The sequence below is a fragment of the Myiozetetes cayanensis genome, unplaced genomic scaffold (genome assembly GCF_022539395.1).
Source record: "Myiozetetes cayanensis isolate MyiCay16 unplaced genomic scaffold, myiCay2020 scf7, whole genome shotgun sequence".
Lineage (NCBI taxonomy): Eukaryota > Metazoa > Chordata > Aves > Passeriformes > Tyrannidae > Myiozetetes > Myiozetetes cayanensis.
This window is the reverse complement of record NW_026087964.1, coordinates 24,505,642-24,525,285: the sequence shown is the minus strand read 5'-3', so window position 1 is coordinate 24,525,285 and position 19,644 is coordinate 24,505,642. Positions and strand designations below refer to the sequence as shown.

The following is a 19,644-nucleotide window of genomic DNA, read 5'->3' as shown; positions in this document are numbered from 1 at the left end:
GGAAAACAGAGATTTATTTCAGGTAAAATCCATGTACAAAGACTGCATGGTGTTCATTTTTAATGAATGTTCTACTCACTGATTAAATTAAAAGCAATAACGCACATGTATATTCTCAATCACATATCATCTCCTTATGACTTGTTACAGGAACCAAATGTTCTTTCATTTCTAAATCCACATGTGTTTTATGCAAACCACCAGGAACCAAGCATTGTTGTAAAATGTTGAGACTGATTTTCAGCATTACTCATTTGGTGAGGAACTTTCTGAGAGCACACAGCATCTCACCCAGACTCAGTTCTCACAGAACACAAGTAAATTCACATTTCTGAAACTCCAGTCAAAATGGCTGGATTGTGAAATTGCAATTAGCTAAACTATTACCCATGTGCTATTTGTTTAGGCATATGCTATGTTTTAGGCAACATTATAGCACAATATAACTCAAGAAATGAGACACATGACAAGTCAAATATAAGAGGGGTATGAACGTTAAGCCCTGGTAAAAATATTGTGCTTGAGTCTGTCTGCATCTAACATCTTCTGACTTTGAGCGAGGGAAACAAAAATGCCTATATTAGTCAGGCTCTTTCCACGGTAAAAACCTAGTGCAGTAAAAGCCTGTCCACATGGCCAGGATCTCATGTGGACTAATTTTGCAGCTGTGGTGGGAAACAAGAGGCTTTGCAGGGTTAACGCCTCCAGCAGCCCAGGCAGAGTGGTCCAGCCTTGGTGGCATGGGAAGCTGAGCTGCAGCAGTCTCTGAGAACTGCTGACCTAAGAGCAGTTCTACCTGCCGTGTGCCTGGTGAAGCACTTTGCTGTAGCAATTAGCATGATCAGCTTCTCCCCACCAGCACTGAGGGCTCCCAAGTCTCCTTGGCTCAAAGAAATTAAGGGATGCATTTCACTTGAGGCAGCAAAGAGCCCCCTAAGCCAGCACCCGAAAGGACCGAGATGGCTGCTACTGCCGTTCTCCAGGCTGTACCTTTGCCGGCTCAGACCCCTCATGTGTCTCAGCACCTGCACCCCTATCTGGCAGCCAGAGCATCTTCCTCAATCACCAATGTAGGTGCTCCAGGGAATGCTGGAGCAAAGATCAACTCGCTTTTGCAAACAGATGCCAAGATGTCACCAAGCATCTTCTTTTTACTGTGCTAGATTTTATGACTTTCACTGCCTTATTACCCCTGCCATCAGACAGACTCTTAATGACTAGACTTTGCTTACTGTTTTGGCTTTAACCCTTTAAATATTTAACACTTCACTACATTGCTCAGCATATGTGCATATTGTCTTCTGTAACTGGTCTTTAAAAATGTCTTAAACTTCTAATTTCACTATTAACTGCTTTTCAACTTTTATTGATTCTACTGACTGAGTCTAAATGTAACAAAGATGACTTATAAGAGGTCATTTGTATTTTAATTCAATGTACTGTATCATGAATTCTGCATTTAATTGCTTTTTATTGCCAATTTCCCATTCTTCATTCTTAACAAAGTGAATGTCTAAAAAGTAACACTTCATAGGTATTGTCAGTCATCCCAGACAAAGAGAGAGTGCTTTCCTTCTGGATCTACAATTTCTGGATTGGAACAAATCTTTTTATAATATCATGGTGAGTCCTCATTTTTTCACTGCATAGTTCAACAAGAGGAAAACAGCTGAGCTTGGCTTCATATGATCTATAATACCATGTCCAGTTTTCTCTTTGCAGCATGAGCCCCAATTGCATAAATAATATTTTGTTGACTATAATTAAGCTCAGATATTATTTTGCACTGAACTGAGTTACTACTTGGAAGATTCCTCTGCCAATTGCTAAACACACCATACCTTGCCACTCTGGAGATTTCTACAATTTCTTAATTGTAACTGAGTACAGTATGCTGCACGTCAAGCTGTGATTTTCTTTTCAACTCCTAATTTCAGAGCTCCTTCCTTACTTACTTTATGTCACATTTACTATGAATTACTATACTATTTCTTAAAGCAATTTAGTATTATTTCAGACTAGCATATGTAATTGCTAAATATGTTTAAATCCAAGCATAGTATTTCTGCACTGGGTTTTTCATGTCTTTCAGCAAATGCTTTGGCATCAACTTTTGTTTATGCGAAGACATTCTCTACTGATTATGTATCCTGTTTTACCTGTTTGATTACTTTCTGCTGATTACTTGCCCAAGTCAGACGTGTAAACATCACGATCTACATCCAAGCAATTTATGCAAAATCCCTGACAACGATGCCAGGTCAGGACGCACCAAAAGAACAGGATGCAACCAACCCACACATAAACTTACCTTTGGCAATTAACTCTGCTATGTCAAACAATATACTATGTTGTCATGCAGTTTGTGTCTCATACCTAAATGATGAGCATTTTACAAGCCAGTGAAAACAGGTTATTCTTGTTAAAAACAAACCCCTAGAAAGACCAATCTTATTTATCTCTTCTTTTCAAAATGAAAAAAATGTTTGCAGAAGCTCAGTCAAAATGCCAAAAGAAACTCTTTTTTAGTCAAGTGCCTCAGATCCATCTGCTTCAGCAATGGTTGCAGTCTGCCCAGGGCCACAGTGCGTGGTAACATGGGCTCCTTGGGACTGCTTAAATGTCCTCATGGCATCTCAAGACTGATCTTCCTACTTATAAAACCAGTAGTTAAAGTAAGAAGGAAACAGACTTGCTGGTTGTACAGACAAGCCATTCAGAAGAACTAAACTGTCTATGCTCCCTCTTGCCTTGTCCATCCTGCTTCACCATCTTCTTCCTAGTCTGGTTTCCTAACCATGATCTACAGGGATTTTCAGCTTTTATCAAGTAGCACATACCTCAAAAGCAGCAAGATGGAGATCTGCATTGAGAACTGACACCTGATGATGACAAAACTGGTTTTTTTAGGTTATTTTTGGCTAGTTTTTTTTAGTTCTTGTGCCCAGACTATGCCCGAGTAGCCTGCAGAGCCTGGGAGAGCTGGGAGAACCATAAGCAGCCCCTCGCTCCAAGCACATGTATGATGTTGCGAGTTGGAAAACACCATCCAACTTCATGTGAACTAACAGTTCCACAGGTAACCTGGAATTTCTCCCATTCCTTCGCAGAAATTAAACTTCTGGCTCAACAGTTTGGTCCATTAATCTGTTAAATACTATAATTATCCCTCATGACTGTAACCCACACTCATTCATGGAGACAAAGGACATCTGAGGTCACCAGTGCCCTCATCTCAGAAATCACAGCTAGGAAACAGAAAAGGTACAATACAAATGATGATATTCAGAAATGAAAGAAGAAATACCATGTTCTTTGTTGGGGCTCAAGCGACATTTTTGACTCAAACTATGTCACTGCATACAGATGCTACAAATGTTGATCTTCAGTGATAAATGAGAAAAATTCAGAAATTGTTATCTAGTGCTTGATGCATTTGTGGAAGTCTTGACAGTCCTCTTCATAAAGCTATGTCTAGAAAAGGACATACTGCTACTAAAGCATAGCAGCAACACAAAACTGCATTTACAGTTTCTGCATTTACTTTCTATACAGTTCCTCCTCCTGGGCTCAAAGGCATCATTGCCTACCTCACCCTAGTTTCTCCAGTTTGCCTGCAGTCCCCTCTTGGTTTAATTTTCCTTAAGCCTGGCCTTTAGCAGCTGCCAATATCTGTCTGCTGAGAGCATGAAATGCTCTAAGTGGATGGCTCTGCTAAGGACAGGGTTTTCTGAAGGTTTCATTGATTTAATTTTGAAGTTCAGCTTTTGTCTTGAAGAATGCTATTTGGAACTGAAGCAAATGCTCTTTCTTACCAAGCATGTCCCAAAGATGACAGCATACATATTTGCAAAGCTATGCAGATTTCTCTAAAACAATAGTGATTTATATTATTATACAGAAGTATTTAGATGCCAAAAGGCATTTAAATGTGAGTAATTCTCCTGACAAGCATTCAAACTCAAGTCAAACAAATTAAGAACAATTAATATCTTTACTTGGTTGTCAAAAATGCAAATTATAATCCCTATATATCCTACTCCACCCCAAATTATAAAAGGTTTATATTATATACTTATTTTTGAGATCATGTTTCCAGGTGCTACAGGTGTTTTTTGTGTATAAACTACCTAGCTGCTCTCTGGTAATCTCTGAAATATGTTTGCTAGAATGTAAGGTCATGCTGGATAGTACGTTGATTTGTGTAAATACTCTGCACTTTTATATCTTGACATTTAGTTTTCCAGCATGTGCTTCACTTCAGAAAGCCTCTCATATGCTGAACCACAGAGTGACATCTTGTGCATACATTATGTTGTATAAAATACAATGACTGTGATAATGAAATATTTCAGACTGTTCACTTTACTTACTTTTCACATAGACATTAAATGTTACAGAGGAGCTGGCATCAGAATTGGACACAAAAAACGTGTAAATGCCTCCTTCTGTTCCTTTTAATCGTGTAAGGTGAAGTTCACTTGTGTAACTGTAAAGGAAAAAAACAAGCATTACTAAGGCACACAGTTTGCTGCAAACACTTATCGCGCATTACAACAGCCCTTGCACTTCTAACACCCACAAGTTTTGTGACTTCCAGTGCCCAGATGTGTGCCTGGTGACAGCTCAGCACCAGGCTCAGACTCACGCAGGCACCCCCACCTGCTCCTCTTCTCACTGAGGAGGGAACCCAGATTTACAACCTAGACCACAGGTGCTAGGTGCTTCACTGGATTTTTGGAGGACCAGGGATCAGGAAAGAACAGTGCACAGCAGAAATAAAAGTATAAGCTTTTATCTAGAGCACTATGGTCTGCTGAAGCAGGGAAGGGGGTTTCTGCACACAACTTCAAATTCTCATTGTTGCTCTTTGGACAGGAATGTAGCTGAGTAGTGAGCATGCTGGTCCTCAGATGGTGTGGTTAGCTCAATGCTATTCCACATCTAGGTTAGCAGACTTCGCACCAGTTACTGTGGCAAGCCACATGTACTGAAAGATCTTTTATAGTAACAATTTTCTCACCATCTCAACTTTCCTCTTTCCAGAACAGACTCTAGTTTGCTGTTCCAAAGTCAAATCAATAGCACTTACAGTCATGTGTATTACCTGTTATTGCCCACACTCCTGAACTTGACATTATGGTCTGAGGAATTCTGTAATGTTTCATTCATGAACATCCAGACTTCTTCCTTCGGTTTTGGATATGCGTCGTATTCAACTGTTAAGTTTCCATTTTGTCCTGCATTTATATCTATTGTGGTATTCATTGTTGCAAACAAACGGACAAATCCTTTAGCTGATGGTCATAAGAGGAGAAGAAAAACAATTTCAGGGCCATTTAGAAGATTGACAATACTCTAACCACACTTAGAATACTTCGAGATCAGTGATCAAACATCCAACTGTGAAACAGAAAACCTTATCTGCAAAGCAGAACTTGAACCCTCACGTGCCAAAACCAAGGCCAATAGCTATATATAGCAGTGAGGCACAAGACTTAAAGCAGCCTTAGTGCCTTAACATCCATAATTCCATCTTCTGGTGACAAATATCCTCTATTTGCTTTTGGAAAAATGCAAGGACACATTTGATTCTACTCAAGTATTTATATTTTTCCAAAAATCAGCGTTGCTAACTGTCTGGTAAAAAAGAAGCACTAGGAAGAAAGCAAGATAAAATCATTTATGACAATATACTAGAGTATTTAATGTTTCTTTGTCAAGTGTAATTAAGAACAACATTACAAATGAAGCTATTAAAAGCTGTAATTAGAGAAAAATGTGCTAAGTCCATAGGCCTGGATACCAATCGTCTTAAACTAAGGCATTTCTGTACATCTGCTGCTGGGTCTTAATCTTTTATTTGGCAGATACCATGTAGCATTGTGCAGTTCCGTTCCAAAATATCATGTCTAACAACATCCTTGCTGTAGCAGTTTTAATTTCATTAATAAAGTCATCAGCTTCAGGATTTACTTTGAAAAGACAAATTTTTCCATCCTATTACACAAATTCATAAGGGAATTATCAGTTTGATAGGCACATTGCAATTAAAAGGAAACACATTTACTGAGAGCTTGAATTTAGACCTGAAATCAATCTCAGATCCCTGCTTCTTCCCACTCTTTAGTAATCAAACTGCTGTGGCCAGCTGGGCACCCAAGCTCAGGAAAACCAGAGCCAGTGAGGCTTGGTGAAAGCATATGGAGCTGCCAGAGCACTTGACAGGTGCTTTGGAGAAGAAAGAATGAAGTAAATTCACAGCAGGCAGGTATGCTCCAAAACACTCTCCTTCATTAAAAAAGAGAAAAAGGTTTCAAATCTGGAAACTGAATATTTGTAGTTCCTTTGCAAAGTTTTTTTCTGTTATCTGTATAAAAAGAGGATCCTCTATGCACCTATATTCAAAATCAGATGCAAGAGCTTTCAAATAAAATTTTATTATGATGCTATTGGTCCCTGGAGTGCAGTTCTAGTAACTGTCTACAGTTAGATAAATTAACTGCTAAAAAAAGTAATTAGGAAATTTACCAAAACTACACATTATTTCTTGTAAATCTTTTAGCTAATGTTAAAGCCACAGTGATTTAGGATTTGATGTAATCCCAGGATCTCTCCAGTACACCATATACCACTTCCCAGGACCCTGGAGCTGCACAGCTCAGGTAAATATAATCAGTCTGAATGAATGGTGAAAGGTATCCAGAAGTTGGAGCTTAAAAATTTTAAGTAAAATTCGAGAGGGTGGGGGGAGAAAAGTGTCTCAAAAAGGAAAGATTCCACCTTTTTTCTGGCATTTTGTCACTAAATACAAACTTACTAAATAAAAAGTTGTTGCTTTTCTACTTTTTATAATGCCACGCTTTATTTTAAACCCCAGACTTTCCAAAGTCAATCCTTTTTAAAGCCACATTTGCATACGTAGTAGTACTAAGAATTTCTGCAGTTAAGAACTTCCCTCTTCTTATAATAGAAGCTTTCACATTGATTCCCTTGGGGAAAAGATTTTCTTTCATACTTCACACTGTTTCACTCTTTTACATATGAATGTAGTCTCTTATGTAAAAGAGACTAAAAAAAAAAAAATGAGGAAAACATCCCTGTAGTTCTGAGCCCTACCCCCTACAATGGCAGAGCAAGGTTAAGGGCACTTAAACCTCTGCGGCTTTGCTGAAGATCTGACGCGCATAGGTCAAACACTTCTGTTTTCTTTATGTTACCAGGGAAAGCAAAACAAGCACTGTTGCAGCGGTGTGTGTCTGTGCAACAGAAAAACGGATTTGAAAAGGAAAAAGGATCCAAAGCTACATTTCCCTCAGTTACTACAGCCTTGAATGGTACGGAACTGAAACAGTTGTAGCCAATTACGCAGAGCAGAATGATACTATTAACTATACCAAGATGTCCTTGATTGTACTTAATTTATCAAATGAGCAGGTTTCAGTAGCTTTAAAATTCAAAAGGCGCTGTGTGTCATCCAAGTTAATATATAGCAGACTCTAAATGCACCTGTTATTAAACAAGAGGAGGAAGGGAGTTTGCTCACTGTTTTAGGAGCATGATCCAAAACATGTAGATGTGATAGATAGTGGGTTTAATAGGGGGGTGACCTCTGGAACAATTTCATGCCATCTATGCACATCATGACGTTCCTCAAAGCATCATTTTAAACAGAGGTACAAATATAGCTTTTACGTAAAAACAGTGACACACTGTCAGTGAAATTTCCCATTCTTGGAAGGCAGGTATTAAAAACACGTTTTCTGCTTGTGCTGCCAAATTACTTATGCACAGGGATAGCACCAGGCAAAAGTAAATCACTTGCTTTGTTAGAACTGGATTAAATTTTAAATTAAACCAGAAAGGATGAGACAAACCAGAGAGATGGAAACACTGTTGGGTGGTTGTTCTAATATCACTTTCCAATAACATGCAAAGGGTTATAGAAATCAAAGTAGTCATATACACCACAACACTTCCTGAGCCATCCCATATGGTACCAGCCAGAAATAACCTTTTAAGACAAGCAACTTTACTCACTGAGGTTTGGGGGAAACGAGAAAGAAGGAAGGGAAGACTCCCCACTGTTCCCTCTCTTCATCTCCTGCTCTTAGAAATGTTAAGATTTCTACAAGAAGCATTTACCTAGTGCTTTCAAGGTTACTGTGGCATTGGTTTTTCCGAAAGGGTTTTCTGCTTGGCATATGAATTCTCCAGAATCATTAACTCCCACTGAACGGATGTTCAATGTTAATTTCCTTTCGTATCCATAATCACCCAAATTTCTGCTTTTGCTTGTAACAATCTGTCGGTAAAAAACAATTAACAACTAAAACACTGTGTATGCATCATCTTTCCTAGATAAATTAAAAATAGAAGTAATTATAACTTTGCTATATTAATATTCATAACTTTAAACTGGAATAATAAGCCAGCATACAAACCTGTCACTAGAATCTCTCCATGCAAAACAAGTGTGTGATCAGCTGCCTTTGGGAGATAATGTTCTCTCTCCTAAGTCCTATCCCCTCCCCTTATTGTTCTTTTTTTTTTCTCCTCAAGCTCCCCTGTAAGGCAAGAACTGGGGTGGGTTGAGTGTGGGGCAGTGCTCACCTGCCTCAAGAGAGCCAAAGGGGGGAGACCAGCATAAGCCAAGAAACTGAAACTCTAGTTTCTTCAAATGTTTCCATTATGTGATGACAAGGGTGCTGTGCCCAAGGTCAGGCCCAACTTTTTCTGGCTACATTTCCAATACTGATGAAGGTGAGGAACCATCAGAAGGTTTTATTTGCACTAACAGTGCTTCTATTTGTAGGGCTTAATGCAACATGACTGGCTCCTGACTTTCCTAATGCTCAGAAGGTGCAGTTCTTGTATGAAGTTATTGCAACTCTGAAGTGTGGTTCACCACTTAAGTGGTGCCTGAAGTTAACTGACTGCTCAATTGGTTGCAATGATTCTATGTGAATGAACATAAGAGAATTTAAGGTCCTGGGGCTTCATTTTAAACTGTGTTTCTCTACATCCCAAGGCCGCAGCATCTTCTGATTGCAGGCATGCTGCAGAGAGCCCTGCTGGCAGCAGGCTTTATACAGCATCGTTCCTCTGGCCACTTGGTTCTTAGCAACTTACAGTAACTACACTTAATAGCAACTAGAAACTTCATTCTCTTAAGTATAACATGACCCTATAAATACGCATAGAAAAAATTAATACTTTGATGTGTTGACTTTAGTTTCTACAAGAACGTTGTGTATGGTTGGAAAGACTAGTAAAATTTATATTGATTAATCCAAATGCAGACCTGCACTTATTACGATTTTCTAATTGAATTATTTCAATTCTTGGAAGCTCCAAGAGCTTCTAGAAAAAATTAAGGCTTCTCAATGCAATTTTGATTCCTCCTGAGCTGTAATAATCACAAGAGAAGTTTATTTAGTATGGGTGTGCTTGCTTATAAAAATTCTGCTGGTTTTCAAAAGTGGTGATAACTTCAGTCATGCACAGCAAAAAGCATTTTGGGTTTTTTTTTTTCCTCTCATCTTTTCAGGACAAAATTCTGAATCTACTTATATATGAAATTTATGTGTTCTCTCTCAATACAAAATTTTATTTGATAGTATTTAAAAGACAGCATCTCCTGCTATTTAATAGAAAAGGTAGAAAGGTCAAACTTATTTGGTCAAAAACACTTTCCTTGTAGCTTTTACTCATAAAGCAAAAAATGATAAAGCACAAAAACTGAAGGGAAGACCTCAATTTCATCACACGTAACAAAGCAAAGGGAAGGGAATGAGAGAAAAAATGAAGCTCTCAGATGAAAGGCTTGCAATTGACCTTGGCACAGGACCAAAAATGGATCTGCATGTCCCATGCCGCCTTCATGTCACTTAGACCTTATCAACCTTTAGAGCTGTGAGGTGGGATTTCTGGAGCAGAGAGCACTTAGCAAGAAGAGCTTTGCCAAAGCTGGTGGATTAGCTAAGCATGGCATGCCCAGCCCCTGGGAATGGGACTCCTGTTCATTATATGCCCAAGGAGATGTGATTTATCCAAATATTACAGAAGTCTTTTCTTCCATACACATGGACTGAGAATTACGTATTCTACTCACTACCATTAGCAGTAAAAGACCAGCCAATTAGCATGGTGGGAGTTACTAAAAGGTCTTCACAAGGGCTTTTAATTTATTTAAATTTCAGGGTATACCCAGAAGACCTAGAAGCATTCTCAAAAACACCTCACTGCCTGCTGCTCATTTCAAAGGCAGAGCTGGCAGCATGCTGGTTTACCACAGAAGGGGATCTCTCTGCCCCTCTTCTGCAGAATAGTTGTGCTGCTGGTAACTAACTCTCCTGGAGCACTTAGCATGTAAATAATTTAATTTGGTGATGCCAGTCAGTAACCTCATCTATCACTGGCAGACAGAAGCCAGTTCACTGGTTCATTTTTCAGAACTTTTCCAGTTAGTGAGGCACACCATGTAATTCAAATGAATTAATCATTCCTGTGAATGCTTACTACTATTCCTGTCACACACAACCCCATGCTAATTAGCAGGTATTTTACTGTTAATGATAACAACTAGAATATGTAATTTGCAGTCCATGTGCTGATATTTGCAGCTCCCATTGATTGCAATGTGATGTGAAGGCACTCCATGCTTCCGTATTTAGGAAGCCCAACAGAGGTCACCTAAAATTCACATTGAAGAGCCTAATTTTAATTTCTGTTTGGGAAGAGAAGCCCGTGCAGATGCTTTTCCTCCCAGCTGTCCTCATGGGCATAGGACAGTTGTTGTTGTTTCCTCATCAGTCTGTGGGATGCTGGATCTTTGTAAATGCAACAAATACAAATTGACATAGCATCAGGTAGCCAAGAAAAACATGTGAATGTCTACAGAGAGTCTGTGAACTGTACTGAAGTATACGTGACAGAATTAAAGGAACTTACCACACTTTTGTGAGAAATCCAACTAGCCTGTACGCTGCTATCCACATCTGTGATTATGCATGTAACTTCAAATTCTTCCCCTTCTTTGAGAAGCTCATAGCTTTTTGATAAGGTGATGACAGGAAGAGTTTTGTGAACTGGAAAACAATTTAGAAGTATATTATTTTTCATTAGTCTCAGTGCTTCCAAGGGGGATAAAAATCAACAGTCCTTAACTTTCCAATAAAATCAAGGCTCTGAGATGTATTCAAATTTTTCTAACATACTACACAATTGTTCCTTTACAACAAGCACAGTTCTGCTTCAACCTCCCTTCAAACTACACTTAAAAGTTAGATAATATTTGTTAGAGCAGAGTAACTTGCATGAAGAAATTTGAGCGATATTGAACCATCAATGAGATGATTCATTCCATGACAGTGATTAAAAAGTAGCACTATGGAACCGAAAACACGGTGAGGATCAGTCACTGAAGAACAGCAGCCTAGCACTAACTGCAAATTTTAATTACAAAACATTACAGCCAACAGAAAGTACTGTCTGACAGGTCCCTGAAAAACTCCTGATGGACAGCCTAGGAAGGGCAGGTAAAGCTCAAGGACTTCTGCACACCTGCCTCTGAAAGCACCACAACCTCTGCTAATGGTGATGGTCCACAGAGTTTGTCACCCAAGGAGTACGTGGTTACAAGTAGCTGTGGACTAGCTGTACCCCTGTTCTGCTTCCGGGTGTCTTTTGTCAACAGTGAAGTATATCTGGGGACTGTGTGTCTCTTGTCTCCACAAAGCTCTTCAGCTCTTCCCCTGTTCCTTTCATGGTTTTTCTGTCTTCTTCATCCCTTCTTCAAATTTTCTTATTTTATTAGACTCCAGTGAACTTCTCACTAGGGCTTTTACACAGGCAGACTCACTTTCAAACTGTGAATGCAACATATATCAGGTAAGGTCGTCCAGACTTTTCCTGCCTCTGACACAGGTTTTGTAGTTGTCTTAGGTAAATTGTACAAAACTTAGGAAAATATCAGGCTTTTCAAGCATTAGTACTTTAATAATAATGTTTTCCTCATGTTGCTGTAAGTGGCTATAAAAGAGAACAAAGAAACATGTTGCTCTCTTCAGATATAAAGGCTCACACAAAAATGCACACCAGCATTCAGCAGTACCCAAGAGACAGCAGGAAACCAGCGAAGAAGCCATTCTGTGTTCTCATCTGCCAGAAATATCTATGGACATCCAAAAAAACAAGCCCCAAGTCCATAAAGCCCCTCACTGTTTTGAGAAGGGCTGGACATAAACACTCCCTGTGCTGTCGCAGTTGATGTGAGTCTGAGTGTGCCTGCACAGTTCCCTATTTCATGGATGCCTCTTCCGTCTTTCTGCACCAGAAACTCAGATCTGGGGGTCTGAGCGCCTCGGCTATAGCTAGAAAAACACTACCCCTCAAACCATCTCCAACACATTTAAATGTGTTGAGTGAAGGAGAAAGCGAGAGTTTTACCTTTTTTACCTTTTAACTCAATGAGGACTGAACACTACAGCATAGTAATGACAAGACTGAGAGTGACAATGCTGTTGATGGATGTCAGCAGATGCTTCCACTTACTGCATGCTTCCTCCCTGACAGGGAACATGGGCAGAGTGCCGAGGTGCCCCCAGCCACCTACAGTGCCCACCATCAATGGGCTGCTGGCAATGGTGCCAGCTGAGCACTCTTCCATCTGAAGTCATCACTGTATTGAGCAAATACAAGCTTTTATCCATAAAAAAAATGAAAAAGTCCAATACTACAACTTGCACCCTCCTTTATCACAGAAACATCAGTTATGTCAACAAGCTGGTTTCTTTCTTTGGATATCACTGAAGAAACAGATGAAAAAACACTTGTTACAGAACAAACAACAGAGACAGCAGGAATGGACTTGATTTTTGTTTGTTGAAGGCAAATGCCAGAGATGCCTGCACTGACTCAACTTTGGTTATCTTCTCATTAATTGAAATGTAGTACTCCTTAAAATTCACTACATCATAATTTCCAAATCCCCACGAAAAAAAGACTTCTTAAATTTGCCACAACAAACTCTACACTCGAGATGGTCTCCACCACGCAAGTCCTTGCCCCACCACCAAGGAGCATGTCAGCGAGCAGGTCACACAGCCCCAGGCAGGTCACACAGCCCCTGCCAGGAAGCAAACAACAATGTGTGCCCTCATCACACCACGGGGCAGCCCTCCTTCACCAGAACTAGGGGCCATGCTGCTGATGGCCTGGCCTCAGCTCTGAACACCTGGCACAGTACAGGCAACAAGGGAGATGCATACCAGCTCACAGCCCAGCCCTCCTTTGGCAGCAGCCTTGGCAGCACCGCTGGGATAGCACTGCTGACAGATGGATGCTATGGAAGCACAAAGCCAACCAGCACAGCCCCCATGTGCTGCTCTCCTTTCAATAAAAAAACCCAACCAGACACCTGGGTAGAAATGCCCTTGCGGCCAAGACAAACTCCTAGTGCACAAGCCTACATGTGTGCCCTGACAGCGGATGCCCCTTCCCCAGACCCCACTGCAGCCCTCACATCACACACACGCCTTAGCAGAGACACGCTCCCAGCTGCAGCAAGGAGGGGCTACACAGACAACAAACTCTTATTTGCCCCTTAGGAAACACCCAGCCAGCCTGGCCTGAGGAACTGCTCCCTCCACTTTCCTCCTGGAGGTATTTATACAGCCAAATAATGACACACAGGGTAAGCGTAGGCTCCAAACTACCCAAACAAAACCAGCCTGTAAAGTAATGCAGACAGGCACCAAGCTTCCCCTCCTTCCCAAACCCACCTAAGCACCCAACCCTAGGGCAGAAGGGTGTGTGAAGGTCAAGTGTAGGCTACCAGCAACAGGTTTGCCAAGCTCACTGGTGCAAGTAGCAGCTCAGCCACAACACATTCCTCATCACCATCTTGGCACACAGCTGCTGTTCTGATCATCATCACTCCCAAATATGGAGAAAAACAAGGACCTTTTCCTTCCCCAAGTTCTGTCTCTCCACCAAATCCCTCTTCTTCAGTTCCATCAATCAGTTCCTCCTGCTGTCACTTGTGGGCGACACACATGTGAGTCAGGCACCGAAATCTCCATCTTGCTTGCACAAACCTGTCCAAACCTCAAGGCACAGTTTTGTCCTCAGAGTTTAACAGCACAACCCACATTTCTCATAATGATGAAAAAACCTCCTGGAAATCACCAGGAACAGAAAACAAAACTGATCATGGCCAAACCTTCTCACCACAGCTACAAGCTAAGTGCCATGAGATCAATATGTGCCCCAAGACAATTTGCCCAGAACACACTTTCTAAGCTCACCACTTTCCTTTGGTCGCTTCACAGCCCCTCCCATCAGCTCCTGCAAGGTGAAGAGTAAAACCAGGTGCTGTACACAAAGGCAAAAATCCCATGTTACCTGGTCTCACATTCAGGAAAATGTTCTCTGATATCTTCTCAACTCCATTGTGCTTGGCCAAGCACTGGTAGCAGCCCTTAAATGACCTCTGGACGTTCTTTATAATGATGCCTTTCTGGGGATTGGGAATGAATGTCATATTTTTCGGGAGACGTTTGCCATCACATTTTCTCAGTGTGAAATTCGTAATATTTGGATCTGTTAGCGGGCACACTAGCAGGATGTCACTGTCTTCTTTTCCATAGATCAGAGAATCAACAAGGAAGAGCACATTTGGATCTGTGAAGAAACACAAAGACCTGTCAGAAAAGCTGGCATTGCACAGAGAACTTCTGATGACCCTAGAACTCTGCAATCGGGCACTTACATCAAAGAAAGTTTTACTTTCAGACAGTAAAACTGAGTATTGCCCAACTCATGTTTACCAAGAGAGATTAAATTTAGTCCTAAAAGAGCAGCATGAGGGGAGATACGCAGTAGCATTCAATACCAGACACGCTAAAGAATCATGTGCACTAAAAATAATCTTACTGCTTTTATATTTGGAGATAGAGGGATTTTTTTGCCTTGTTTAGCTTCAAAATATCCTCACAACAGTAAACAGATTTTCACAGACCATTAAAAGTCATTTGCTTTTAGCTAGTGGCAGGGCTGTAAGGTTTCATGCTCACAGGAGGATTTGGAAGAAATTTATGAGCAAATGGAAGTTGAAAAGCACCTAGATTATGGTTTTCACTTCTGTAAAACACATAATCTAAATGAACACACACTGCTACCAGAGGAAGCACCAAACAACTTCTCTCTTTCTCTCCCCTCCTTGAAAGCAGGGATTATTTTTAGCCTCCTTAGAAGAAAAACTGAGCATACAAACAGCATATCTGATTGAAAAATCATCATGCAATCTTCACAAGGTAACTCTTTTAAAGCATTTCATCTTAGCCAACCACAGTACACAAACATACAGTGTTTTTACTTTAGGTACTTCAAAAACTTTTACAACTGAAGTTGAAGCCTGTGATAGGTCATGACCTTGAAATGCTAAGAACCTGGCAAACACAAAAATAAAAGAATGTGTGATGACAAACCCTCTGTAAAAGCTTAATTCTGATTCCATCTGCCCTCCCTACAGAGCAGAATGAATTAGGAACACAAAAACAGAGGGAAAAATTTTCTTTCTTTTTTGCAAACACGCTTACAACTTGAATGATTAGAGATCAACAAAGCATGACTTAACAAGGAAGACTAAGAGAATTTGTTTTTAAGATTTTGGACAATGTGCATTTGGTTTAAGACAATAAGTACTAGGCTGAAAATGATGCATGGGATGTTTACATAAGCAATTCACTAAGTCGAAGGCTGCTCATCAGTGAACAGAAAAGTTACTGGCTGGTTTCTAGCTTAGGTTGAGCATGTAGCTTCAGCCTCATTTTATACTACCACCCAAGATGCCCCCACAAACTACAAGTTTTGAAGCATCAGTCTAGAACTAGAGGATGGAGACTACTAACAAATGAAAAAAAAAAAAAAGTAAAGCATGTCTGAACAGAAACAAAATGTGACATTTTGCACACAGAGATACTTAGACAAATGCTACGACTAGATGTCACCCCTGAGTTGGTGCTAACAGAGACTTAACTGATTGGTTTCCACTCAGTCCACTTTTTCTCCAATATGAACAGAGCCAAGATATCTTCATTATGCAGAAAGTATGGCTCCCCAGGAGAAAGAAATAGGACATTTTTTGAAAAGAGAAGAAAGAAACAAAGACCTGTTTTGCTAACAGCTGAAATTGTGGGGAAGGCCTTGACTGGGGCAAGCAGAATTGTTGAGGTTCTCCCCTCACACCTTCAATCCCCCTCTGGAAAGGACATATCACAGTGAAAAGACATGAAAAGATTTCCTGTAGGGAATCCACGCACAAACAAAGCTGTCCAGAAGAAAGTGAGGTATAAACAGATGCCATCATTTTATGTGTCACTTGGGACTGTGCAGGATCAAGGTTCTTGGTAATCATGTTTAGTGGGAGGATTGCCTGCTGTCCTGAGACAAAGGAGTCACTCTTCTAATGGCAAGCAAAAACTTCTCCATGATCACAGCTGTCTGAGATAATTACAATGACCTTCAGGAACACAATCATGGTAGATAAAGTCAACATTGTTTGCCACATAGAGGTAAAATATATGTCAGATTTATTTTGATCATAGTTATCAGAGAAAAACGCATGGCTACTTGGACAACTCAAGACTGATTAAAAGACCATTTGCGTGGCCACTATGCCAGATATTTTCCCTTGGGAAAATATGCTTTGCTGTGTTGGTATCTCCCTGTCTTGGAGAACAACCTTGTAGTAATTCACAAAGGATTGGAAGGTTTCAGAAGAGGCTCTTCAAGACACCCCCACTGGACACAGAATGCTGTCTCCAAGAAAGTGGATGCTGTAGGACTTTTTTCCATCAACAGGGAAGGACGACCACAAGAGCTATGTGAAGAAGAAGCAATATAATCACTTTCCTTGGAAAGTAAAAGGGAATGCCAGGCATAATAAACTGACAGCTTGAGGGCAGTTTATGAAGCCAGAGATCAGAAGCCAAAAAAAAGAAGAAATCTGAAGAAAACACTGCAAAAAGAAGAGTAATAAAGGATTGAAAAAATGTGTCAGAGCAGAAGCACTTTTTTTCCTGTCTGAGACATTTCTGATCAGTCACAAGGTATATCAGAAGCTGGAGGCAGAGGAATCACTGCTGTTTGCTGGCTTAGGCCTGGAGCACGGACTCAAAAAACCCAAATCCTACAGGCTAACTGCCTCAGTAAATCAAAAGCTTGCAACCAAGCCTTATATGACTCCATACTGACGGATGGCATGTTATTAAAAAGACATTTGTACATCTTGCTTGCTTCCTCACAGTACAACTGACTCATACAACAGACTCAGGTCACCTGGCTAGAGTCTAGCAAGAAAGCTTTGGTATACTTCACAACAAAATAATGGGGATGTAAAGAGGCACTCATCCAGAACTTTGCTCTGGTGACGGAGGCCACTGCAAGCAAAGCCAAGAGTGAGGTTTCTTCCTACTAAACAGGGAAGAAGATTTCTTCTATCACACTGCATTCTCCCTCTGTACTTCAAATTCATTCCCTCCTCCAACATTATTGTCCTATTATTTTGGGAATGGGAATGGGAGCAGGGAGGAAGCAAAAATAATGCCTTAATTGATATTTACCTTTAACAAAAACATAAAAAGAGGTGACAATACTCCCTTTGCTTCTGCATATGTATCTGCCTATGTCTCTGACTGTTGCATTTTTGGTGTACCACTCTTTCTCATTAGAACTCCTTGCTTTTGCCGATGGGTCTGAGTTCTGGAAATTCCAAGTCACAGGTCCCTCCTCATTGCAACTCAGCCTTAATTCCTCCCCTTTATTCACAACCACTGAAGACTCTTCATGGGGCAGTGAACCACCTGGAAAAAAAAAAAAAAAAGCACAAAACAGAATGCTTGTCAATACAACACTCTATAATGTTCCATTTTTTTCTACAGCAAAGTTATCATATATAGTTGCATATGGGCAGTTAATATTTTAGGAGTTACTTCTTAAAAAATACTAAGCTGCAATGGCACTATGCAGTGCTACAAAAACCTTTTGGCTAGTAAGACCTTTGGCACACAGAGAAAATAACCATTGCAGATGGAAACAAACCTATAAAAAACCTTTTGAAACTAAAGTTTCAGATACACCACTTTCTGCAATGTTTTGGCTTTTGAATGAGAACAGACCCAAGCTATTTAAAAATTATATTCAAGAACATATGAGCCTGATTCTACATGGCAGCACTTTTAATCATTCTTTGTCATTTACTCAGTATGTTGCCAAGAACTAAAGTCTCCTTGCTCAACAGTGATCTTTTTATAACCGCTCTCTCATGTATTCAGAAGCTCCACTCACACTCTTAGATTAGCAGGGCCCAGTTTAATGTAGGCATCAGTACATGCTTTCCATACCTGCTTATTTCTTTACCTGAAGTGCCAATTCATAATTTCTTACATCAAAAAAAAAAAAAAAAAAATCATGCAAAATATTCAAGCTTCCATCCCAATGCTACCAAATTAGTTTCACTGCAGCATCAATCTCCCAGTCACCAAAGCTGCTCTAAATGACCGTTTAGCTTCTTTTCCACTGAACATGCCATAACACAAAGTTTTAAAAGTTCTCACAAAATAAAGCTCTGTAAAATTAGTAGCTCCAATTCACAATTCCTAACCACTTCCCAACTGTCCACATGGAGAAAGGAGGACATTCAGCGTTCTCTCACTCCATTGTTAAGATAAACCAAGCAGGGGGTTGCTGAGTTAGCGTACCTATGATGTGAAAAGTATTAGTGTACCTTCAAAATGGGAGTTCATACCCAAAAGTCCAGATAAATTCCTTTTTTTTATGGGCCTACTTGTACATCAGAAGAACATATGTAAATATAGAGGCGATCTTGCAGAAACAAACCCTTCCCTTTTCAGAGTAGCTCTTTAGTCCTACAAGTAATCCTTAACCTGGAGTAACTATGCTGTTAACTCATGTCACACAGTTGTACAAGACGGTACAACATCCGTGTGTAGTAGCAGAGTCATGCCAATGAAAACACTACTTACATGCAAAAACACACTCTGCAGCTCCATTCAGAGGCTGAATTTCCCTACCCACACAGATAACAACAGACGTTCAAGAAAAACAATCGGATAATTAGTTGGCATGAGGTTAGCCACTCCAGACTTAATTCACTCATCTCACAGCTTTAGTTGTTCTTAAGGTATATACTGGATTAAGACCGGGTCAGGTAACTGCTCCTCTTCCTGACAAATCCACTACAGAGTAGGAAGCAAAGGATGGCAGACCACCTGTGGAGTCTAATTACTTTGTTTGTGGTCTGGAAGGAGCCTTCATTTTCTACCCATCTCCTTCAAATTAGAATTTATTTATCAGTGCTAAACTCAACTGGCAGTCATTTTTCCAGTGTCACCATAAATTTTCCACATGAGTTTCACTAACACTGCATATATGCTTCCAGGACTGAAAGCATAAACAACCACCCTAGAAATAAAAATTGCCAGAAAAAAAGGAAGTTTTAATTTCAAATCTTGCCCCTCAAACTGGTGGTGTGAGCCTGAGCTGTGATACAGCAGCTGAAATGAGAAGAGTGAAAGTCCAAGGTCTCAGAAACACAGGTCCCAGTCAACAGTGGCTGGG

The 19,644-nt window shown here is 40.3% G+C and overlaps 1 protein-coding gene across 2 annotated transcripts in view; it reads right to left on the bottom strand.

Annotated features, from left to right (window-relative positions):
• The window catches only part of KIT (KIT proto-oncogene, receptor tyrosine kinase), a 55,085-nt gene that overhangs the window by 18,597 nt on the left and 16,844 nt on the right, over positions 1-19,644 (bottom strand). For both annotated transcript variants that reach the window (XM_050337835.1, XM_050337836.1), the window contains exons 2-7: positions 17,628-17,867; positions 14,407-14,685; positions 10,954-11,090; positions 8,146-8,305; positions 5,108-5,297; positions 4,374-4,489 (exon numbers count right to left, since the gene is read on the bottom strand). In XM_050337835.1, the coding sequence (XP_050193792.1) occupies positions 4,374-4,489; positions 5,108-5,297; positions 8,146-8,305; positions 10,954-11,090; positions 14,407-14,685; positions 17,628-17,867 (1,122 nt within the window). The remainder of the gene's footprint in view (positions 1-4,373; positions 4,490-5,107; positions 5,298-8,145; positions 8,306-10,953; positions 11,091-14,406; positions 14,686-17,627; positions 17,868-19,644) is intronic.